The 23,055-nt window shown below is 48.9% G+C and overlaps 5 protein-coding genes across 7 annotated transcripts; 2 read left to right on the forward strand and 3 right to left on the reverse strand.

Annotated features, from left to right (window-relative positions):
- Window positions 1-66: 66 nt before the first annotated feature.
- etaa1a (ETAA1 activator of ATR kinase a) lies at window positions 67-2,877 on the forward strand. Its single transcript, XM_062387215.1, has 6 exons — window positions 67-301; window positions 396-506; window positions 581-648; window positions 734-846; window positions 1,241-2,478; window positions 2,592-2,877. The coding sequence occupies exons 1-6, from the start codon at window positions 139-141 to the stop codon at window positions 2,696-2,698; spliced, it is 1,800 nt and encodes a 599-aa protein (XP_062243199.1). The 5' UTR covers window positions 67-138; the 3' UTR covers window positions 2,699-2,877.
- A 1,748-nt stretch (window positions 2,878-4,625) lies between these two features.
- Window positions 4,626-7,836, reverse strand: cnrip1a (cannabinoid receptor interacting protein 1a). Its single transcript, XM_062386915.1, has 3 exons — window positions 7,579-7,836; window positions 6,456-6,600; window positions 4,626-6,338 (listed from the first exon to the last, which is right to left on the reverse strand). The coding sequence occupies exons 1-3, from the start codon at window positions 7,755-7,757 to the stop codon at window positions 6,174-6,176; spliced, it is 489 nt and encodes a 162-aa protein (XP_062242899.1). The 5' UTR covers window positions 7,758-7,836; the 3' UTR covers window positions 4,626-6,173.
- Window positions 7,837-8,692: 856 nt separating this feature from the next.
- Window positions 8,693-13,341, reverse strand: LOC133954225 (F-box only protein 48). Of its 3 annotated transcripts, none has more exons than XM_062388564.1 (3): window positions 13,199-13,341; window positions 9,879-10,204; window positions 8,693-9,058 (listed from the first exon to the last, which is right to left on the reverse strand). In XM_062388564.1, the coding sequence occupies exons 1-3, from the start codon at window positions 13,323-13,325 to the stop codon at window positions 8,897-8,899; spliced, it is 615 nt and encodes a 204-aa protein (XP_062244548.1). In that variant the 5' UTR covers window positions 13,326-13,341; the 3' UTR covers window positions 8,693-8,896. The 3 variants fall into 3 exon arrangements, with proteins under 3 accessions (XP_062244548.1, XP_062244547.1, XP_062244549.1); XM_062388563.1 differs by having other exon boundaries at window positions 9,795-10,204; XM_062388565.1 differs by having other exon boundaries at window positions 8,919-9,058; window positions 9,808-10,204.
- Window positions 13,342-13,648: 307 nt separating this feature from the next.
- aplf (aprataxin and PNKP like factor) lies at window positions 13,649-20,596 on the forward strand. Its single transcript, XM_062388518.1, has 11 exons — window positions 13,649-13,762; window positions 13,845-13,991; window positions 14,794-14,865; window positions 15,724-15,887; window positions 16,056-16,269; window positions 16,835-16,958; window positions 17,057-17,178; window positions 17,646-17,911; window positions 18,081-18,206; window positions 18,826-18,872; window positions 19,048-20,596. The coding sequence occupies exons 2-11, from the start codon at window positions 13,899-13,901 to the stop codon at window positions 19,251-19,253; spliced, it is 1,434 nt and encodes a 477-aa protein (XP_062244502.1). The 5' UTR covers window positions 13,649-13,762; window positions 13,845-13,898; the 3' UTR covers window positions 19,254-20,596.
- Window positions 20,597-20,731: 135 nt separating this feature from the next.
- prokr1a (prokineticin receptor 1a) lies at window positions 20,732-22,576 on the reverse strand. Its single transcript, XM_062388520.1, has 2 exons — window positions 22,127-22,576; window positions 20,732-21,540 (listed from the first exon to the last, which is right to left on the reverse strand). The coding sequence occupies exons 1-2, from the start codon at window positions 22,552-22,554 to the stop codon at window positions 20,841-20,843; spliced, it is 1,128 nt and encodes a 375-aa protein (XP_062244504.1). The 5' UTR covers window positions 22,555-22,576; the 3' UTR covers window positions 20,732-20,840.
- Window positions 22,577-23,055: the final 479 nt, after the last annotated feature.

Consider the following 23,055-nt stretch of genomic DNA (forward strand, 5'->3'; position numbering starts at 1 on the left):
CCGTGGAGGTGAGCGGCGCCAAAGCTCCAGAGAAGAAGAAGAAGAAGAAGAAGAAGAAGAAGAACAACAAGAAGAAGAAAAAGATGGCGGGACGTTTAAAACCTGCTCCGTCGAGCGGATGAACCTTCACAGTATCATATGAACGTGTTCCGGGATCGAACCTTCCCCTGCTCCGGGACCATGAACCCTCGGGCCGGGCTGACAGGCGTCCCGCTCGGACGGAGCTCCAGCCGGCTGAGGCGGAGCTGCAGAGCCGCTCAGAGAGCAGCGGATCCCGGGTCGGATCCCACACGCACTCCCGGTGAGAACACGTCCACACACCCGCTGCACGGTGCTGACCTCTGACCTCTGACCTCACTGGACCCAGGTCAATCTGTCTGTTTCCTCTCGTGCAGACCTGAAGACGCCGACCAGGAGCTGCAGGTCCGGAGGATCTCCTCACAACGACTCCGACCTCCAGCAGGACATCATCTGGGACGCCACGTCTCCGTCTCCCAGCAGACTCAGTAAGTGTCTCCATGTCCCTTATAGGACGATCCTCCCTGAGGTTCCACCTCAACCTGCTGTTGTTCCTCTGCAGGTAAACGAGGGAGAAGACATCCTGGAGGCGTGAACATCTCAGACATCGTCAGCAGGATCGCTCCAGAGGTCAGAAACACACCAACCCCAAACACTCAAATCCATCAGACCCGGTCCTCATGTCCTCCCCGTGTTGTCTCCTGTGTCCGTGAAGCGCGGCAGACCAGAGGTCACAGAGCCGCGGCTGCAGCAGTGGATCGGAGACAGCGCCATCATCCCCTGCACCCCGGAGGTTCAAGTCCCCAAACACAAGAAGAAGTCCCCGAGGTGGGTTCAGAACACAGCTCATCACTCGCTGAAGTCCAAACGTGTTCCTCACGTGTTCCTCACATGTTCCTCAAATGTTCCTGACTTCTGGTCAGCCTCCAAGTAAAATGTGTGTAACATATCAGAGTGAGTCCATGAGAGGAACCAGCAGGACAATGTGTGGAAGCTTCCCAGTGAGCGAGCGGACGTGTTGATGAGGTTTCTAACACGTGATGTGAAACCTGAAGAACACAAACATCTCAGGATGAAGAAGAGGAGCCGGACACGTAGAAGATGAAGACGTCCACTTGGAAACACGAGGAAGTTCCAGATCTGAACGAGTCGGACTGGTTTCACTCAGTGTGTGGAAATGGATTTTGATTAAAAGACCAATAACAGTTTTATTCCTCCTCAGGTCGAACGGCGTGGACGAGCTGCTGAAGTTGGCCAAACAGTTTGACTTCAACATGTTCCGTCAGGACGAGGAGGAGGACCAGCAGAGTCTGGAGCTCCTGTCTGAGGACATCTTGGAGAACCACGACCAGGAGGATTCTAAACCGCACGGGACGGACGCTCACGTTCTCCTGGACCAACACACGGAGAGCGATCTGGACTTCCTGTTTGATGGACCCACCCAACACGTGAGTGGCAGGTTAAGTCAGGTGACTGCTCACGTTTCATCTTCCAAAGAGGCTTCTGGGAAATCTGCAGCTGCTTCCACCACCGACAGTCACGGGGGGGCAGCTCGCGATGAGTTCGAGGACGACTGGGAAAACGACGACTTGTTAATGGATTCACTGGTTTTGGAGATGACAGAGAATCCTCAGAAGTTCACGGCTCCGGTTCACAGCTCCACACAGAACCGGACTGGCGACCCGGTTCACCAGACGGAAGTAAACGCTGGTCGTAAAGTGGAAAAAGAAAACGTGAGACAAAGAACAACGTTCAAGCTGGAATCGAATCCTACCCTGTCTGTGAGGAGGATCCAGACGGGGACCAGCTCCAAACCAGCAGGCCAGGACACGTTTTCCTGTTTGTCCGCTCAGTCTCAGTTTCTCAGACAAACGTCAAACTCAGAACCGCAGAAGTCCTGGTTTGATCCGAGGGTTTTCAGCTCGTCGGCCTCGAACGCAGATCTGAGAACAGCAGCTCCGAGTCTCCTAAAGAAGCCCGTGGTACTGTCGTCCCCCGTGGAGCCCGGGGGCGTCTCTGACGTCCTGGACGAGGACCTGGACGCCTTCTTCTTATCCGACCCGGTTTGGGACGATCCGGCTGACGACGACCTGCTGTGTGAAATGTGTGAGGACCTGGAGAACCAGAACCAGAGCTCGGACAACATGTCCGCCAAACAGACTCCTCTTATCCGTCAGACGTCCAACAGAACCTGGGTCAACAGGAGCCCCCAGCCGGCCAATCAGCAGCCAGTTCTCCAGAAGCAAACGGGTCGCAGGCTGGCGGCCGCCCCGTCCTCTCACCTCACTGCAGGCGTTCAGGTGAAGGATTCCTTCAGATCCACCTCAGGATCCAGCCGCCTCAGCACCGCGGCGAGCAGCCGGGTTCAGTCAGCTGCTGCGGCGCCGCTGAGGAGCTCCAACAAAGATCAGTTCACCTTCAAGAGGCCGAACTACCCGGTTTCCACTGCAGCCGGAGAAGGTGAGATCCGCTGTGAAACCCCCCGAGCAGCCAACCGGGCTTTTAGAGGAAGTCGTGTTTCGGGGGGCGGAGCCTCGGCACTGTTTGACCTGCTTCCTGTTTCTCTTCCTCAGCTGGTGGTAAATGTTCGGCTGCAGAGATCGAGCTGAAGAAGCTGCGGGCGATGGAGAAAAGACGACAGCGACTGAACGCCGCCCAGAACCTGGGAGCTGGGACGTGACATCACAGCTGGGACGTGACATCACAGCTGGGACGTGACATCACAGCTGGGACGTGACATCACAGCTGGGACGTGACATCACAGCTCCATCACAGCTGGGACGTGACATCACAGCTGGGACGTGACATCACAGCTCCATCACAGCTGGGACGTGACATCACAGCTGGGACGTGACATCACAGCTCCATCACAGCTGGGACGTGACATCACAGCTCCATCACAGCTGTGACGTGACATCACAGCTGGGACGTGACATCACAGCTCCATCACAGCTGGGACGTGACATCACAGCTCCATCACAGCTGGGACGTGACATCACAGCTGGGACGTGACATCACAGCTCCATCACAGCTGGGACGTGACATCACAGCTGGGACGTGACATCACAGCTCCATCACAGCTGGGACGTGACATCACAGCTCCATCACAGCTGGGACGTGACATCATAGCTGGGACGTGACATCACAGCTCCATCACAGCTGGGACGTGACATCACAGCTCGGACGTGACATCACAGCTGGGACGTGACATCACAGCTCCATCACAGCTGGGACGTGACATCACAGCTGCAGGTGTGATGTCACGCTCACAATACAGATTTGTCTGCTACAGATTCTGTAAAACTCTAATTTCTTGATTCTTTTCTGTCTCATTTATTTTTGGAATCACGTTTTGTTTAAAGAAAACTTTTGTCTGCGTTAAGATTCACTTCAGATCATTTTCACCAGTGATCATTATGATGGGGACATCAATGAACTGTATAGTTAGCTTAGCTTAGCATTAAGACTGGGCGCAGGGGAAGCCGTTAGCCTCGCTCTGTGTGATAAAGTGTATTGTGTTGTGTTGAATCCAGACACAAATTGAACATTGTGGATTCGGGTTCAGTTGTGAGTTTGAATTTTTTCTGCTCAGAGACTTGAGCCGGAGCCGGAACACGTTCAAACCTGAGAACCAACCGGTGACGCCACCGCACCAGCTCCACGTTAAACCCACAGGACGTGTGTTTGTGAGGGGGGAAGAAACGAGATGAACGCTAAGCTAAGCTAAGCTAAGCTAATAAAACTGTCCTGACTGATCCTGAAGGAATCGACGAATCAGAACATCGCAGTTGGTTTGGACTTTATTTAGTTTTACATTTACACTCATGATGAAATCATTTGATCTTTAAATCTAAAACACTGACATGAAACAGAATATTTTAAAAGATTCATTTTAAATAAAGAAAAGTTCCATGAATAAGGTTGAATGTGTCTCTTTGTTTTGTATACGTTTATCAGTTGAGCTGGGGGGGGGGGCATGTAGCGAGACTCCCTACATGGGCGTGGTTGGAGCATGACCTACCTCTCGGTCCTATTCCCATTGGACGCACTCTAGCGTATCGTTTCTGACAGAGATAAAAACCACAACTAATCGTGGGAGTTGTTTTTGGGACGGTAGACCAGATACCACATCAACGTGTAGAAGCACTACACCAGTGGAATTTTCATAATATGTCCCATTTAAATTATTTACACGCTTCATTTCCAGGACGTTTTCTACGTCCTTGTTACACATGAATATCATGAACAGATGCATGAATTCATGTATTAGTTCAATCATTAAAGGTGTTGTACACAGAGCACTTTGTCATGTGTGTGGACGTGTTACTACCGTGTTGGTCTGCGTGAAATTGTGCGTAACCAGTTATTATGAACTGGTTCCTGCTAGTTCATAATGGCTAGCTGGCTAATGTTCACATTGTTCCCGCGCAACTGGGACTTTATTAGCTTGTGTTACTCGACTGTGACATTGTTCTGAGGTCCGAGTCGGAGAACCAGTTGGAGCTCAGCACTCGGAGGACCCCCCCCCCCCCCCCCCCCCCCCTACCAGAGAAACAAGGAAATACTCAAGTGAACAATAAAAACTGCAGCGGCTCCTGTTGGTTGTGTTACTGGTTTATTCACAGAGACACGTTACACTCTTCACTAACGTAACACAACCGCAAAGTTCAAGCACTGAGACGTCGAAACAGAAACACAATGATCATGAGGCAAAATGAACCCAGTCACACACGTCAAAACAAAACCAACAAACACAAAAGCAGTTACAGCACAAACGTAACAAAGTGAAATGAAGCATCAGCTACACGTTCATTCAACCACAAGCTAACGTTAGCATTCAACTAACTTCATAGCTAATGTTAGCAATCAACCACCTCCTAGCTAACTGGAATGAAGATTGTAACATCTTCATTCCAGTTAGCATCAAATGCATCAAATGCCCTTGTGTCTTTTCCCTCAGCTTCAGAAACGTTATGTAACATGAAGCATTTAGCATTTAGCATTCAGACCACAAATTTAATACTAGGACAGTTTTTAATGCGTCGATAAAATGAAACTCTTGTTATCGTATCATGTCACAGTGTTGAACAGCAATGTTGGTTGAATTTTAATGTTAGCCAAGAAGTAGTTGAATGCTAACATTAGCTGTGTTGTTTTGAATCTGAGATTATCGAAGAAACATGAAGTTAAATATTCAAAAGAGGAAAAAACTCAAACTGTGCGTTTAGTGTTTTTATCCATTTAATAAAAAGGAAACTTATCCAGTAGGTTCTGTACACACTGACACAGTTAATAAATAAAGTTAAATACGTCTTCCACCCATCGTATGACTTCAGCTAACACCGTGCTAGCTGGGGTAGCTTGAGTTATAGAGGGGTAGTTCTCACCATTCTTTTTCACTAGAGGAGAAACAGGGTCATTTTGAGGATTTCACTCATTCATTCTGTGAGACTGACGTGAAGATCAAGTCTTATTAACACACACAACAATAGTGGTTAGCCTAGCTTAGCACCAACACTGGAAGCACGGGAACTATACAACTACAAGTCTGATTAACTGACTCCATCTGAATTGGACAGGTGACGTGATGGGGCTGTGGTTAGCATCAGTTAGCATCAGAGCCTGCTCTGCTCCGAGGAACCTTCACACCTGATGAACGAGTTTCTGCAGCTCCGACATTAGCCAGTGGATTATTATCGTGATGTTAGCATCGACTGACTCCCGTGATGGAGCTGAACTGAACTCCTGTTCCGCTGCTGATACACTGACTTGAAATGTGATTCAAAGCTTTTAGAAGATGGCCGATAAGCTCATTTGACTAAATGTATGGTTTAATAAAACTATGACTAAACTCTAAAGGTTGATCACTGAGGTGTGGAGACAGATTTAGAGGTGAAGGACATTCCCTTGTCTGTCCCTCTGGTTTTCAAACTGTTCTCATTTAGCTGTGAAGCTGCCAGAAAACAAATCTGCTAAATGAAGCTTTGAAGTAAAAACACTTTGAAAAGCTCAGACGGCTGCTACAGATATTTTCTCCCATTTATCATAAAACAAAACAGAAACCAGAGTTGTCCTTTTACTGAGATGCTGATGTTGGAACCCAGCGCTGGTGCGCCCCCGGTCCCGGCTGGTGTCCGCTGGAGGACAGGGTGGACTCAGTTGAACGTCTCCTTGTTGATCCACATGAGGGTCCGAGTCTCGTTGGGCTTGCACTCGTACTCGATGTTGCTGAACTTGTTCCCGAACTGGCAGTGCTCCCTCTTGTAGTAGTTGTAGTACTTTGCCTGCCAGACTGTCTCGAATGTCCCCGCCTTGTTGAACTGGACAGAAAGAGACTGGGTCACCAACAGCTACAATGATCAGGGACTTCTGATCTCATACTTCAAATACAACCAGCTTGTCCCTGATGCCTCCTGAAGGTGGCGCTGCTGTCTCACCTCGATGCTGACTTGGACAGGCTGCCGGTCTCCGCTCTTGGTGTGCGGGACGCCCTCCGTGTCGTACTTTCCGTGATAAACCACCGAGTCCTCGTCCCTCGACTGCTGCTCCAGAGGGAAGACGATGCCTCCAATGTTCATGTTGCTGTGAGGAGGAAGAAGAGCATGTTGTGATGTTAGGTCCTCTTCGCTTCAACGAGGGGAACGAGTCTTTGAGGCCAAAGGTCACAACCTGCCCTGAACCCCCCCCCGTTTGAACTGGGTCACACTGGGGAGGACGTTCAGACTGGGATCTCTAATGGGACTGGCTGCCGAACCCAGAAGCAGAACTCGACTGACGCTTCACATTGAGGTTTCCAGTTCCGATCCAGAGTCACATGACGATGTCGTGACTCAGTCCACATGTCTACGTTCACATGTACGACACATGACTGAGTCACTACATCCTTCACACTGAGCCGGTCACGACACCAGGGAGACAGCGCCCCCTGGCACCTGAACGCTCTCCTGCTCCTTCTTCAGATCCCCATCATAAAGTCAGAAACATTTTAGGGACCAATTTAAGAATCTCTCTTTAAGTTATTTTATCACGACCAGCTTTAAAAAAAATCTTAATTTGAGTTGGTTTTAAGCAGCTGGACCACGCCCACCTCCACCTGAGCCTCAGGGGCGGCACCCGGGGTCCAGTTACACATGGTTCATTAATCATGGAGGAGGAAGAGGAGGAGGAAGAGGGAAAAGTAGGTGGAGAAGAGGAGATGAGGAGGAAGAGGAAGAGGAAGAGGAAGAGGAGAGGTAAAGAGAGGAGAGGAGAGGAGAGGAGAGGAGGAAGAGAGAAAAGGGGGAGGAGGAGAGGAGGAAGAGAGAAAAGTAGGAGGAGAAGAGGAGGAGAGGAGGAAGAGGAAGAGGAAGAGGAAGAGGAGAGGAGAGGAGAGGAAAAGAGAGGAGAGGAGAGGAGAGGAAGAGGTTTCATTCCCTGACCTACTTGTCTTTAAACGAGGAGAGGAGGAGAGGAAGAGGAAGAGGAAGAGGAAGAGGAAGAGAAGGAAGATGAAGATGAAGAGGAGAAAAAGGAGGTTTCACTCCCTGTCCTCATCGTCGTTGAACGCCTTCATGGTCTTACGTGGCCTCCACGGTTCCGGGCTTCATCTCCACCTGGATCTTGTACTTGGAGCCCGTGAGCAGCTTGATGGTTCGGCTCTGACCGAAGCGGCTTCCGTCCACCTTGAAGAACACGGCTCCGTCGTTGGGCTGGATCTTCAGGGAGATGGCGAGGTGGACGAGCGCGGGAACGTCGTCCATCGTCCCGGGTTCAGTCGCTTCCGTCTCGGCCTGTGGATGCTGAGCGGGGACCACTGTCGAGCTGGGGGGAAGCACGTTTCCTGTTGTCAAAATAAAAGCGGAAGCTCTGCGGGGCTGCCTCCGCCGTTACTTTTCAGAATAAGATATATCCTCAGGTTTGTTCTGGTTCAAGGGATTTGATTTCTCTGCTCGAGGAGACGTCATGTGTTGGGACCTGGCGGTGGTCAAATACAAAACTGCACATTTAAAAGGCCAGCACATTCAAAGGTTCATGAACTATTTAAATGTAATAAAATCATTTTCAGCCCATGTCTAAAAGAAAGCCATATACAGGGTTCCTAGGGTCATGAAAAACCTGGAAATGTTAAATGTTTATTTCCAGGCCTGGAAAAGTGCTTGAAAAATCCCCAAAGTTTTGGAGAAGTCATGGAAATTTGTTATATTCATATTTTCATGTTGTTCATTTACGCAGAGTTTTCAATAATTCAAATGCTTTTAAAAGAAATACGCTCTAACTATAAGCAGGCGTACGCTCTGATACTAAGTGAAAGGCTCGGTGGGGAAGCAGGCGGGATAAAGCACTCTGCCAGGGAAGTGTAGATTTAACCAAGCTCGGCTACAAATGGAAAAGTACATGTGATGGGTCACAACAGACAAAGACCTCAATCAAGCTATTGACTCATTCATTTGTGTAATTCAAGGTTTACTTTGGAATTCTCATTGTCAGCTTAAATACTAAATGTGGTCACTTTCATGTATACACCGAGATCTCACAAAATGTATGATCATGGAAATTTAAAGTTATTGAGAAGTCATGGAAAAGTCCTGGAAATCCATTGATCAAAATGTGTATGAACCCTGCCTATAGAAAGATGTTCCAGTGTAATAAACTCCAGAACTTTACCAAGAAACAGCTTCATTAATAATCTGCATCATGAGTTTCACAAAGAGATTTATTACATATTTACATCGAAGCAATGAAACAGCTGAAGAAACAATTCACCAATAAAGTTCCTGTTCCATTTGATTCATTCTCTTTCCACATGATTCTTTTTCTTAAAAAAGTAAAAAAAACACGTCCAGCTGTTTGTCTGATAAAAATACAAAATATACAAAGAAGATCCTCTGATCTCCTGAAGTCATCTGTCTAGCTCCGCCTCCAGGATCTCCCCCCACGTCTCGGCGTCGAGCGGCGTCATCCTCCTGCCGCTCAGCTCCTCCGCTGACCTCACGTGACTGTACCTTCCTCTCAGCCAATCGCTCTTCAGGCAGCTGCGAGTGTAGTTCCTCACCAACGTCACCTGCAGAGAGGAAGCCGCAGCCAATCAGAGGACGGGACGGACATTCTCTTTATAGATAGGAACACTTTAAATGAACAGAGGAAAAGAGGCGACTGGGCCAGAGCCTCCATGTGAAGGAGCTGTGAACGTTAGACAAGCACAAAGAAACTAGAGGTTTTATCTGTGGTCCCCCAGCAGGGCCGTGGAGAGAGGACCTGAGGCTCTGTGGAGAAGACGTCTCATTAGGTCACTGATGTCTGAAGAGCTCAAATCCCTGTGAACATTCATCAAGTCTCTTTTGCATCATGTTGGACCGTGACCATGTTTCTAATCGTCACAGGTTGGAGAAGGATCTCTCTGAGGAAGCCACTGATGAAACGCAAACAGACACAGCTGAGTTTTTCAGGCTCCGATACCAGAGCTCTCGTGTGAGGAGGAGCTGTGACAGACATGAGGACACATGAGGACACATGAGGACACATGAGGACACATGAGGACACATGAGGACACATGAGGACACATGAGGACACATGAGGACACATGAGGACACATGGGACAGTGTCCAGCTCCTCAGAAAGCTGAAGGAGCCTTGAATCATCTGCTCCTCCTCCGGCCGCCACTGACACCAAGTCCACACCCAGGCCCGTCTACCATGATGCATTATTTATATATAATAATTATTTTAATCATTGCTAAAAACAAATCTTTGTAAGTAAATGAGAACAGAGTTTAAAGACTATTATCTTTTTCTTTATACATCTCTTTTAGACATCTCATGGCGTGGGCCCTTTCCAGCAGCAGCCCTGCTTCCCCAGCACCGTCCACGGCACCGTCCACCAACCTTCCAGGACAGCCCGTGTCTCCGGTCCCTGTCCACCTCCCTCTGGCAGACGGCTCGGACCAGCAGACACTGAGTCCTCCACAGCTGCTCGCTGTCCTCGATGAGGTGGTGCCACAGTTTGCAGGCGCAGGCCGCGCTGCACAGACTCTCCGGGTCCAACTCACTGAAGATCCTCACGCTCATCTCTGAGGGAAGAGACTCTGCAAAGTTCTGAGGCTCGGTCCTCTTGGTGGACGTCAGAGACGGTCCTCCTCCACTGAGGTGGAGCACGGAGGACGTCCTCGTGGGCTCATGCTGCATGATAGAGTCCAACAGTTTGAAACCACCTGAGAGGTTAGAGAAGACAAATATGTGATGACACAGGGACAGGTCCTGTCCAAGTCCTGGTCACAGCAGAGTATCAGAGACAGGTTCATGGACAACCTGTCTCAACCAACAGTGTCCCGCTGTCTCGTGCTAACAGTGTCTCTCGCTAACAGTGTCTCGTGCTAACGGTGTCTCGTGCTAACAGTGACTTGCTAACAGTGTCTCGTGCTAACAGTGTCTCGTGCTAACGGTGTCTCGTGCTAACGGTGTCTCGTGCTAACAGTGTCTCGTGCTAACGGTGTCTCGTGCTAACAGTGTCTCGTGCTAACGGTGTCTCTAGCTAACGGTGTCTCGTGCTAACAGTGACTCTCACTAACAGTGACTCTTGCCACCAGTGTCTCGTGCTAACAGTGTCTCTCGCTAACAGTGACTCTCACTAACAGTGTCTCGTGCCAACAGTGTCTCGTGCTAACAGTGTCTCGTGCTAACGGTGTCTCGTGCTAATGGTGTCTCTCGCTAACAGTGTCTCGTGCCAACAGTGTCTCGTGCCAACGGTGTCTCGTGCTAACGGTGTCTCTTGCTAACGGTGTCTCGTGCTAACGGTGTCTCTCGCTAACAGTGACTCTCGCTAACAGTGTCTCGTGCTAACAGTGTCTCGTGCTAACAGTGTCTCGTGCTAACAGTGTCTCGTGCTAACAGTGTCTCGTGCTAACAGTGTCTCGTGCTAACAGTGTCTCGTGCTAACAGTGTCTCGTGCTAACAGTGACTCTTGCTAACAGTGTCTCGTGCTATCAGTGTCTCGTACTAACAGTGTCTCGTACTAACAGTGACTCTTGCTAACAGTGTCTCGTGCTAACAGTGTCTCGTGCTAACAGTGTCTCGTGCTAACAGTGTCTCGTGCTAACAGTGTCTCGTGCTAACAGTGTCTCGTGCTAACAGTGTCTCTCGCTAACAGTGTCTCGTGCTAACAGTGACTCTTGCTAACAGTGTCTCGTGCTAACAGTGACTCTTGCTAACAGTGTCTCGTGCTAACAGTGTCTCGTGCTAACAGTGTCTCGTGCTAACAGTGTCTCGTGCTAACAGTGTCTCGTGCTAACAGTGTCTCTCGCTAACAGTGTCTCGTGCTAACAGTGACTCTTGCTAACAGTGTCTCTCGCTAACAGTGTCTCTCGCTAACAGTGACTCTTGCCACCAGTGTCTCGTACTAACAGTGTCTCGTACTAACAGTGACTCTTGCTAACAGTGTCTCGTGCTAACAGTGTCTCGTGCTAACAGTGTCTCGTGCTAACAGTGTCTCGTGCTAACAGTGTCTCGTGCTAACAGTGTCTCTCGCTAACAGTGTCTCGTGCTAACAGTGACTCTTGCTAACAGTGTCTCTTGCTAACGGTGTCTCTTGCTAACGGTGTCTCGTGCTAACGGTGTCTCTTGCTAACAGTGTCTCGTGCTAACGATGTCTCTTGCTAACGGTGTCTCTTGCTAACGGTGTCTCTTGCTAACGGTGTCTCGTGCTAACAGTGTCTCGTGCTAACGATGTCTCTTGCTAACGGTGTCTCTTGCTAACGGTGTCTCTTGCTAACAGTGTCTCGTGCTAACGATGTCTCTTGCTAACAGTGTCTCGTGCTAACGGTGTCTCTAGCTAACGGTGTCTCGTGCTAACAGTGACTCTCACTAACAGTGACTCTTGCCACCAGTGTCTCGTGCTAACAGTGTCTCTCGCTAACAGTGACTCTCACTAACAGTGTCTCGTGCCAACAGTGTCTCGTGCTAACAGTGTCTCGTGCTAACGGTGTCTCGTGCTAATGGTGTCTCTCGCTAACAGTGTCTCGTGCCAACAGTGTCTCGTGCCAACGGTGTCTCGTGCTAACGGTGTCTCTTGCTAACGGTGTCTCGTGCTAACGGTGTCTCTCGCTAACAGTGACTCTCGCTAACAGTGTCTCGTGCTAACAGTGTCTCGTGCTAACAGTGTCTCGTGCTAACAGTGTCTCGTGCTAACAGTGTCTCGTGCTAACAGTGTCTCGTGCTAACAGTGTCTCGTGCTAACAGTGACTCTTGCTAACGGTGTCTCGTGCTAACGGTGTCTCTCGCTAACAGTGACTCTCGCTAACAGTGTCTCGTGCTAACAGTGTCTCGTGCTAACAGTGTCTCGTGCTAACAGTGTCTCGTGCTAACAGTGTCTCGTGCTAACAGTGTCTCGTGCTAACAGTGTCTCGTGCTAACAGTGACTCTTGCTAACAGTGTCTCGTGCTATCAGTGTCTCGTACTAACAGTGTCTCGTACTAACAGTGACTCTTGCTAACAGTGTCTCGTGCTAACAGTGTCTCGTGCTAACAGTGTCTCGTGCTAACAGTGTCTCGTGCTAACAGTGTCTCGTGCTAACAGTGTCTCGTGCTAACAGTGTCTCTCGCTAACAGTGTCTCGTGCTAACAGTGACTCTTGCTAACAGTGTCTCGTGCTAACAGTGACTCTTGCTAACAGTGTCTCGTGCTAACAGTGTCTCGTGCTAACAGTGTCTCGTGCTAACAGTGTCTCGTGCTAACAGTGTCTCGTGCTAACAGTGTCTCTCGCTAACAGTGTCTCGTGCTAACAGTGACTCTTGCTAACAGTGTCTCTCGCTAACAGTGTCTCTCGCTAACAGTGACTCTTGCCACCAGTGTCTCGTACTAACAGTGTCTCGTACTAACAGTGACTCTTGCTAACAGTGTCTCGTGCTAACAGTGTCTCGTGCTAACAGTGTCTCGTGCTAACAGTGTCTCGTGCTAACAGTGTCTCGTGCTAACAGTGTCTCTCGCTAACAGTGTCTCGTGCTAACAGTGACTCTTGCTAACAGTGTCTCTTGCTAACGGTGTCTCTTGCTAACGGTGTCTCGTGCTAACGGTGTCTCTTGCTAACAGTGTCTCGTGCTAACGATGTCTCTTGCTAACGGTGTCTCTTGCTAACGGTGTCTCTTGCTAACGGTGTCTCGTGCTAACAGTGTCTCTTGCCACCAGTATCTCGTAATAACAGTGTCCTCTTACCGTGACGTGTCCCCTCGGTGTCTGACAGCTGAAGGTTTAAATGTCTCAACGGTTGTTTACACACGTCACTGGGTGGAACACGCATGCGCACAGGGCGACACCCTGCAAAGAAAAAACACTTTAACATTTTGTCTAAAATAAAATCAATAACGTTTTCCTCTGCAGATTGCTGCTACATTTAAAACACACAACAATATTTAGCTAATAAACAATAACATTTTAAATGATCAGAATGAGTTTCTGAGTGTATAAGTCGTTTCCTGTTTATTAAGTGTTTATTTTATTATAGAATGTAATGTAGTCATCTATAACCTAACCTGAGTTTTAGCTATTAACGCAAATATTTACTTCATTAAAAATAAACCTATAATAGGAGGTGATTCAGTTTGGTGAATCTGCGGATGTGAATCTACAGGACAGAGCCACGCCTGCGTTCTGCTCCAGTGCGCATGCGCTACTGCATCCCGGAAGTGCTGGTGCTGCCGGAGGAGTGGGCTTGTTTGTTTGTTTGTTTGTGTTTGTTTCTATCTGTTTTCGCGGGGTTTTCTCCTCAGGCGAACAAAGGTAACGCTCCTTCTGTGACGTCAGCTGAACCTTCCTGTGCACGTGCTCCCAGTCTCAGTGTTGTTGTGTGTTTTCCAACCAGCGCCTCCAGTGACCTTGTGACCCAGTGACCCAGTGACCCGGGTTGAGCTGACCCATGTCCGGCTTCGACCTGGTCCCGCTTGACGGCGGGGCCCCGGTGCACCTGCCGCCGGGGGAGACGGTGCTGGGCAGGGGCCCCCTACTGGGAGTGAGTGTCCTCTGTGGTTTAGTTGAACTGGGACATCAGTGGATCCTGTGGTTCACCCAACGGTCACATGTCACCTGTCCTCCCGGGGTGTGACCGGATTAACCCTGGTCAACGTCACTGGGATTGATTTAACACATTAAAAACCACTCGTTGACCAACTTCACCAGTGGAACAACAAAAGGGCGGGAAAACGGAATACACCAAGGTGCAAGTAGAACGACTAAACTGTCAAATAATTCAAATAAGATAAAAGATTAATAAAACCAGCTGAGAGGAAAAGGTCCTCGAGGAGGACGCCTGGGACAACAGGTGTGTTAAAGACGGAGCAGATCTCATGAAGTGGAAGGTTCCTCAGGTGGAGGAGCCATCTCCTCTGGTCAGGAGCCCAGTTGAGTGTTTGATCTCAACCCCTGAAGGACTAAGGAACTTGTCAGGAACATGTCAGGAACACGTCAGGAACATGTCAGGAACTTGTCAGGAACAGGTCTTCAGCTCACGGAGCTTCTAAAAAACAGTTGACAGAAAACAAATTCAAACTATTTAAAAAGCAAAATAATTGCTTTAATTACATTTTAATAAACGTTTTAAAATGAATATTTTGTGTTTATATTTTTCACAGGACATTGAACATCATTAATATCGACAGTAACAGTCATCTTCTCCCTCGAACTAACGTGCTGAAGGTCGAACTAACGTGCTGAAGGTCAAACTAACATGTGCTGAAGGTCAAACTAACATGTGCTGAAGGTCAAACTAACATGTGCTGAAGGTCGTCCCCTGCTTTGTCTCCACGTTGTCCCAGGTCAGTGATAAGAGAGTGTCCAGACTTCACGGGCTGCTGCAGAACCTGAGCGGCCGGCTGCAGATCAAACCTGTGAGTTCCTCTCTTCTTCAAAGGAAAAGAACTGAAACCATCATCACTCGTTCATTCCATCAGGGACATTCAGTCCTTTAAGGTCACGTGGACATGATCAGTGACCGACGGCTCCCTAAAGAGAAGTGTCTAGATCGCCCCCTGGTGTCCAACACGATCTGAGATCCACACCCTCTTCATAAAGAGTGGCTCCAGGTTCAGGTTCACAGAGTTCCTCTCTTATTTACCACATCCTCTGTTTGTGATCATGAATTAAACCTTTGATTTTATTAACGAGAAGAACCGACCCAGTCCCTGAACAGCTGCTGCTTAGTTTCTGCTGCTTGTCACTTAATCCAACAGATACATTTCAGATCTTAAAGGGACAGTTCACCATAAGTGAAACTTCCCTCATTATCTACTCACGGGGGTGAAGTGTTCGAGTCCACAAAACGCTGTTAGCCTAAAAGTCCACCAGAAGGGGCTAAGCTAGCAGACCTCGTAGGAACTCTCTCGGAGAACCTGAAATGACAGAAACCATCTTTGAACAACATGAACATAACGTCTACTTTGTCCCATCTGCTAACATGCAGGAGGCAGGGTATGCTCTATACTGCAGCCAACCAGCAGGGGGCGATCCAGATGATTTGGCTTCACTTTAGCATGTCGTCCATCTTTAGTTACAGTGTGTGCTCCTGATCGGTGTGTGAAACAGACGTCACATGTTCGATTCCCTCATGTTTCTGTGTGGATCAGTGTTCGTCTGTGGACCTGGAGCTCGACACCAGACCCGTCATTCTGCAGAAGCTTCACTCATCTTTCAAAACCTTCATATCATTGAACAACACAAACTGGTTCATCCTCTGCTTGCGTCTCTAGATGCACATGAACCCGTGCTTCATTCAGTCGTCCCTCGCTGACGACCCTCGACCTCTGAGGAGAGGGTCCTGGTCCCCTCTTCAGGACGGAGACGTGTTGTCTCTGCTGCCGGGACAGTTCATCTACCAGGTGCTGGCTGTGGGCGCAGGAGAGCACACCCCCAGGTAGTCACATGTCAGGAGAGATGTGAGATGAACCTCCTGCTCCTGTGGGATCTGATCTCATACCTGTGGGCTTCGGGTTGACTCATGTGTCATCATGTGATCGATGTAACTCTCACACCGAGCAGCAGAGTTTTCAATCTGTCCTTTTTACTTTGTCACTTCCTGCAGAAACAGTCAGACGTTTGAAGAAGAAGAAAAAGAAGAGGAGGAACGTCCCACTTCTCCTGAGCCAGAGGTGGAGCCGGCTCATTCAATCAGACTCCACCCTGGACAGACTCCGCCTCACGAGGAGCCAACCTCGGCAGCTCTGTCCAATGAGGAGGAGGAGGAGGAGGAGGAGGAGGAAGAGGAAGAGGAGGAGGGTCCCAGACGTTTACATCAGGTTCATTGACTCAAAACTAAATCACCAGAGAAGCAGGAAACAAGATCATAAATATTTAATAGATAGATGGATAGATAGATAGATAGATGAATAGATGGATACTTTATTAATCCCGTGGGAAATGTAGATCATCCAATCGTTTAGATGATTTAAAATGTGGTTGTTAAAATGTCACAGTTCAACTGTTCAGGCTCCGGATCCTCGAGTCGTTAAGAAGCGATTCAAATGGGACCTTCTCTCTAACGAGGGCTCCAACAGGTCGACGCCTCTCAGGCCAACATGTGTATTACACATCGTTTACACTTTCAAACATCAGCTCAAACGGTCACAGTTACATAAACTCTAGACTTTAAGTTTTAACATTATTGATTCATTTTGGGATTATCTATTGGATTCATGATTCATTGTGACTTAGATTTCAAAACTCAAATATATGAATGAATATAAACTTTAATCAATCAGGTGATGTGTCTGAACTGGAGTCAGTGTTCTCCAACCAATCACAGGCTGGAGCAAACCTGCAGGTGGCCAATCAGAGCGCTGTGTTTTCTCTTGTTTCACACAGGAAGACTTCAGGCCTCCAAAGGAAGAGGAGGATGATGGCCGTGCTGTGTCTGTGATGAAGAAGAGAGTTTTACCTGCGTGGATGACGGCAGCTGTTGCTCCCATTTCGTCCTCCAGTCCCAAAGGTACCCCCCCCCCCCCCCCCCCAGTGTCCGTCACATGACTGCAAATCTTTTTGTTTACATAAAAACATTGATGTTAAATTTATCTTCGTCTCTTTTAGCTCAGTCGTCCGTTAAGAGAAGTAAAACATTCAAATTGACCACGCCCACTGTCCCCCAGTCACCAGAGGGGGCGGGGCTTAGTGAGGAGGGGGAGGAGCATCCTAGGAAGAGGAGGAGGAAGGTGAGTGATGAAGAGTGAGTTCAAATGAATTCTGCTCTACTGCTCTATGTCCTGAATAAACGTCTCAGGGCTGTTAGCCGTTAGCTTAGCATTTAGAAATAAACGTACAGACTGATTACTCATTGATGTGGAAACTTTAATGAATATTTGGAAACTTTTCAAATTATATTTAAAGTAAAATAAGAACTATTTTCCAGTTGATGTAAAGATTTTCTGTTTTTGATCCTAAGTGAAGCTCAGATCTAAGTCTTCACTCTTCTGAAGCAGCCTCAGGTTTCAGGTGGTTCCTCTGTCGCTCACTTGGACTCAAAAAGGAGCTGATGAGAGAAAGTCCACGTGACCTTAACCTCTGAAACGTGATCTCTGAGAATTGTTGTTTCTTGGAGATGAATGAATTAGATTCCATTGATATGAATAATGTAAATATTTAAATGTTCCGACCCGTGTGTTGATTTGTTGACTTCCAGGATGATGTCACAGCCCGTCATCATGGCTCCAGCAGACCTGAGACAAGCAGCGAGTCCCACAGCCTCGCCATGGAGATGGGAGAGGAGGGAGAAGCAGGAGAGACATCCAGGGCGACCAGCACCGCCGCCATGACACAGGACCCTGACGAGACCGAATCCAAGAAGGAGGACAGGAAGTCGAAAGAAGAACGACAGGGGACTCAACCATCCTCGTCTGTCTCTGCTCGGTCACGACCGCCGTGTCCATACGGGAAGGACTGCTACAGGTGAGTCCTCGTCCTCCTCTTCCTCCTCAGCAGCCGGACATTTTCAGAAGACCTGCTGCGTTGACTTTCTGCTGCTGGAATCAGTGTCTTTAGTTTCAGGATCAACTGTTTGTGTTTAAGACGAGCGTGAGAGACTGAAAACCTCTTATCCACACGTTTGTTTCTCCAGGAAGAACCCCGTTCATTTCCAGGAGTGCAGTCACCCCGGGGACAGTGACTTCGAGGAGGACGAGGAGGACCAGGAGGAGGAGGAGGAGGACCGACCCGAGTGTCCCTACGGCACAGGCTGCTACAGGTCAGACATGTTGTTGCGCCTGAAGATGACAGGCATTGGTTGAAAGGCATGATGGGAAACCTGATGACCGGCCCACAGGGACCTGTTTCAGTCGAAGGTGGAGGTGCAGGCTGTCATCATGACTTTCCATGTTGACCACCAGGGGGCGTGATGCACATTCAGAGCATTTAGGTCCTGTCAACAACCAATCACAATCCAGGACAGTTGATGTGACGTCACACGTCAGATTTTTACCAGATGTGCGTGAACACGAGGAATCGAACTTGTGACACCTGTTTCACAGCAGATTGTAACAAGTCAATTTAGGATCTTTAGCTGCTGGTTGGTGGGTTTTGTTTGGACAGAGCTAGGCTAGCTGTTTCCACCTGTCTCCAGTCTTTAAGCTAAGCTAACTGGACCGACGCTGTCGTACCGTGGTGCCGCCAGCGCTCGTCCTCACCATCTGTCAGCATTTTAATTATCATTATTGTGTTAACAGCAGCTGTGGAGTAATTCAGGTCATGTTGTGTCTCTGTGTCCCACACAGACCCACACAGACACACACAGACAGGTTGTGACCACAGACAGAGAGTTCCATTACAGTGTCTGTGTCTGATCATAATCTGTGTTTCTCTCACAGGAAGAATCCTCTTCACAGGAAAGAATACAAACACACAAAGAGAGCAGGTGAGCTGCTTTTATATGTCACACATCTCACACATCACACAACATGTGTGTCCCTGCAGCTTTCAGCACATGAGAGTGTGGACGCCTGAACCAGCTCATCAGAGATCACAGAAACATTTGAAAACCGAAGGTTCTGGTGACCGTTTCCTCACATGATGTCATCACGTCTCTGCAGCTCGATCACACACTGTCCCCAGGAAGAGCCCAGACGAAGACGAAGACGAAGACGAAGACGAGTACGACGACAGCTTCATCGATGACGACAGCGAAGACGTGGGCCAGGACTCCGACTACGTCCCTCCGGACTCGGAGGACAGCAGCAAGGAGGACGTGGACAGACTGCAGAAAGAAGCTCAGGGGTTCCTGAAGAGGAGGAGGTAGAAGCCAGCTTCCGCCAGTGTTTGTCTTTGTGTCCTTTTTCAGCCGTGAGACTTTTAACGTGATGTCATGATGTAACAACATGAGGTGGGAGTGTAACTGACGGCATGTGACTGATGAGAACCAATCAGGAAGAGGACGGACATCGTTTACTAAAGTCTCAGTTTCTGTTCAGACTCAAACCCAGAGGAAAATAAAACCAGATTAGTTTCCAGTCTCTGATTCAGAGACACTGAGGTGCCGCCGCCCGTCTGTCTTCAGAGACGTCTGTTGAGCTGCTGAGAGAAAACGTCTCCATCGTCCTCCACGTTTAGTAAACGTCAGGAACATGAGGAGTCGGCACCTGAGTGTCGACTCCATGTTTGTTCACATCCTCTCACGACATTTCTGACCTCTTCAGGTCGCGCCCTGTCATCATGGCAACCGAAGCACAACAACTGGTTGTGATGATCCGGTTGAAAGAGACACACTCACACACGGGTCAGGTGGAAGGAACCATTTGAAATGGTCCAGTCCAGTTACGCTGCTGTGATGAACTGAAACTGAGTTAAACTGTAAATAAAGATGGACGACAGCAAAACTCTCACATCATCTCAATCGCCCCCGAGGGAGAAAGTAATCGATTACTCCTGTTAGTGCCAACAGGGAGTAATCGATTACTCCTCTGTTAGTGCCAACAGAGGAGTAATCGATTACTCCTCTGTTGGCACTAACACAGGAGTGTTCACACTCTTCTGACCACGTGATGTATGCAGGAGTCACCCTGACCTTACCAACCTGAGGTCACCTACAGTGACGTCAGGTTTCAGACCAACGCACTGATTCTGTCTCTTCTCGTCTCCTCAGAATCGTCCTCACATGTAAAATCATATTCCAGATGTGAACATGCAGCTGTGCTCTCACTGGAGACGAGTATCAGTCCTTCAACTGTTTGATTCTTGTGATCTCAACCAATCACAGTTCGTCTCATCTCTCGATCATAACGTATAAGTGATATCTCTAAATATGTTATTATCATTTGCAGTTAACGTCATCGGTTTATAAATGAAGGACTGGACAGAAACATGGAGGCAGCTCATTCAGTCTCCACGTGGTTTAATATCAAGACACTGTTTATATCTTAATAACTGATTCAAACCAAACTGATCTGAAACACTTGAACAATCATCAACCTCGTCTGGTTCCATGGTTTTCTTTGGTCCATGTCCCATCTGCTAACGTGGAGGAGTTTATGATCCATGACGAGTCTGAACGATGGCGTCCAGAACTGATCCTTGGAGCAATGCACTCTGGGAAATCTTTATCTTGTACTTTGATCTTTTTTAAATAAAGCAGTTTTTTCCACATCAGTGTCTCGTTTGTGCTGAAGAAGATTTTCTCATCCAAATAATTAATGAACCAGTGTTCGACCAATCAGCTTCGACCTGAGGCCCTGACACGTCCCACAGGAAGTCATTCTATGAAATGTCCTTCAGGTGGGACAGGTTCAGTCCCTGATGTTCTCTGAAGGTTCTTGTAATTTCTGGTTCCTCTGGTGTGTCTCATTCCACGAGTTGTAGAGCTGCAGCTGATGCGTTAGATGTTGGAGCTCTACCTCGGCCAAGTCCCCTCCACGTCCTCCGTCTCTCGGAGGGAGGACGTCCGTGCGTCCCCTTCCTCCACAGACCTGGCAGACACGTAGGACACCAGCCTCAGCGGGAACCTGCCTGTCCTCCTCGGGCGCTTGCTGTGGTTCCGGACACTCACGAAGCAGAGGGTGTTGATGACCCCGTTGCTCATGGCGAGGCACTCAATGATGTAGAAGGCCACCAGGGAGTTCCTGTCCCTGGAGATGAGGGACGGGTTAAAGTCCCTCAGCAGGGTGAAGGCGTAGTAAGGCGCCCAACAGAGGACGTAGGCCACCAGGACCAGAATCAGCATCACCACTGTCCTCCGACGCCTCTGGAGCCTCTTCCGGATCTGCTCCGTCTGAAAACCAGGAACGTCCTTGAACCACAGCTCCCTGGAGATCTGGATGTAGCAGACCACCATGACGGTCACCGGGCCCATGAACTCCAGGGCGAAGATGAGAAGGAAGTAGGAGCGGTAGAGAACCTGCTGGTCCACCGGCCAGATCTGAGCACAGAAGATCTTGTGGGTGTCAGCTTCCACACGTGGGTAGGTGGTCTCAGAGGCCATGTAGGCGGAGGGGATGGAGATGAAGACGGGTACGATCCAGACTGTCAGGACCACACAGCACGCCGTCTGCTGCTTCATCCGAGGCTTCAGAGGGTGGAGGATCACCATGTACCTGCAGACAGACAGTCCATGGGGGTCAGGACCATGAGGCCGCTTTCTCTCTGAGAGACTAGATGGTGGATCCGGATCCTGATCGTGGATCCTGATCTGGGACTATGATCACAACAAGTCTGCTTGGTATTTAATATTTCTCCTCAGATACTCGACTGACAGTAATCCATCAGGTCATTGATCTTCAGTTCTGCTACAAAGTGTTGATTCTAATCAAATCTCTAAAGACTCTGATCTTTCTGATGTCCTCTGTGACACAGGACATCTGTTGACTAGTGTCCGTCCTGGAGACGGGTCCTCACATGTGTCTCTGAGGTCTCTACCTTCTCCACCTGTTAAAGGGTTCAGTGGTTTGACTCTCGTTGAAGGACAGAGGACGTCTCACTGGTTAAAGACGATGAGACAAACTGGGACCAGTGAATATGAGACTACACTAATACAATGTGATTGAGTTGTTACAGAGGTCGTGTTAAATTGAATTAGGCCCCTGCTCCCTGCTCCGGCCCCTGCTCAACTGTGTCCACAGTTCCAGAATCTAAACTCTAACCCTATTCCTGCTCCCAGAGGATGAACCCCAGTGAACTGACCTGTCCAGGGCGATGGCGAGCAGAGCGTTGGTGGACACGTAGAGCGACACGGTGCGCAGGTAGTTGGTGGCGGCGCAGAGCAGCAGGCCGTGGTCCCAGGACAGCTGCTTCACCACGTAGTAGTCCAGCAGGAAGGGACAGCACACCGCCGCCACCAGCACGTCGGACACCGCCAGGCTGGAGATCAGCAGGTCGCTCAGGTTCCTCAGCGGCTGGTAGCGAGCCAGGCTGAAGATGAAAAGACAGTTTCCCACTCCACAGACCAGCATGATGCCCACCAGCACCACGCCGATGACCACGGTGGACACGAAGAAGGCTCGGCCCTGCGTGGTGTCCGGGACCTCGTCCAGAGGAACCGCATAGTCCAGACCGCCATCAACCAGGAAGTAGTCCGATGGCGCCGAGCTGCTGTTGGTGGGGGCGTCCATTTTGGATCAGGGGAACATGTTCAGGTTCAGAATCTGGAGACGTCAAGAAAATAAGGCTTTAATCCCCAGTCGAGGATCCGGAGATGGATTCAAGGGCTAAGACCTGAGACATTTACTTTGGAGGGTTAATCAATCAATTCTTATTAGTGTTAGTCTCATATCTCACAGTTTGTCTCTTCGTCTTTAACCAGTGAGACGTCCTCTGTTCTTCAACAAGAGTCAAACTACTGAAACCTTCAACAGGTGGAGAAGGTAGAAACCTCAGAGACACACGTGAGGACTCGTCTCCCAGGACGGACACTAGTCAACAGATGTCCCTTGTCACAGAGGACATCAGACCTGATGGATTATTGTCAGTGAAGGGCGAGTATCTGAGGAGAAATTGGGGGGGGGGGGGTTGATTACAGATGGTTTAAAGGACTATGGTACATCCTGATGATAATGACTGATTGTGTTCAGTAACGAACTATCAATTAGGAGCAGTATTTCTGTGTGTTTGTA

Source organism: Platichthys flesus, chromosome 5, assembly GCF_949316205.1.
Source record: "Platichthys flesus chromosome 5, fPlaFle2.1, whole genome shotgun sequence".
NCBI lineage: Eukaryota > Metazoa > Chordata > Actinopteri > Pleuronectiformes > Pleuronectidae > Platichthys > Platichthys flesus.

Bases quoted from the DNA above. Each gene is read 5' to 3' on its own strand.
- prokr1a (XM_062388520.1), bottom strand. From the start codon at position 22,554: ATGGACGCCCCCACCAACAGCAGCTCGGCGCCATCGGACTACTTCCTG. The intron at 21,541-22,126 runs GTCAGTTCACTG...GTCTGTCTGCAG, and splicing joins CTCGCCATCGCCCTGGACAG to GTACATGGTGATCCTCCACC.
- cnrip1a (XM_062386915.1), bottom strand. From the start codon at position 7,757: ATGGACGACGTTCCCGCGCTCGTCCACCTCGCCATCTCCCTGAAGATC. The intron at 6,601-7,578 runs GTAAGACCATGA...TCCTCCTCACAG, and splicing joins CCCGGAACCGTGGAGGCCAC to CAACATGAACATTGGAGGCA. The intron at 6,339-6,455 runs GTGAGACAGCAG...CTTTCTGTCCAG, and splicing joins CTGTCCAAGTCAGCATCGAG to TTCAACAAGGCGGGGACATT.
- aplf (XM_062388518.1), top strand. From the start codon at position 13,899: ATGTCCGGCTTCGACCTGGTCCCGCTTGACGGCGGGGCCCCGGTGCAC. The intron at 17,912-18,080 runs GTGAGTCCTCGT...TTGTTTCTCCAG, and splicing joins TACGGGAAGGACTGCTACAG to GAAGAACCCCGTTCATTTCC. The intron at 18,207-18,825 runs GTCAGACATGTT...TTTCTCTCACAG, and splicing joins TACGGCACAGGCTGCTACAG to GAAGAATCCTCTTCACAGGA.
- etaa1a (XM_062387215.1), top strand. From the start codon at position 139: ATGAACGTGTTCCGGGATCGAACCTTCCCCTGCTCCGGGACCATGAAC. The intron at 507-580 runs GTAAGTGTCTCC...GTTCCTCTGCAG, and splicing joins TCCGTCTCCCAGCAGACTCA to GTAAACGAGGGAGAAGACAT. The intron at 847-1,240 runs GTGGGTTCAGAA...ATTCCTCCTCAG, and splicing joins CACAAGAAGAAGTCCCCGAG to GTCGAACGGCGTGGACGAGC.
- LOC133954225 (XM_062388563.1), bottom strand. From the start codon at position 13,325: ATGTTAAAGTGTTTTTTCTTTGCAGGGTGTCGCCCTGTGCGCATGCGT. The intron at 10,205-13,198 runs GTAAGAGGACAC...CTAACCTCTCAG, and splicing joins CACCGAGGGGACACGTCACG to GTGGTTTCAAACTGTTGGAC. The intron at 9,059-9,794 runs GTATAAAGAAAA...TCCTCTCTGCAG, and splicing joins ATGAGATGTCTAAAAGAGAT to GTGACGTTGGTGAGGAACTA.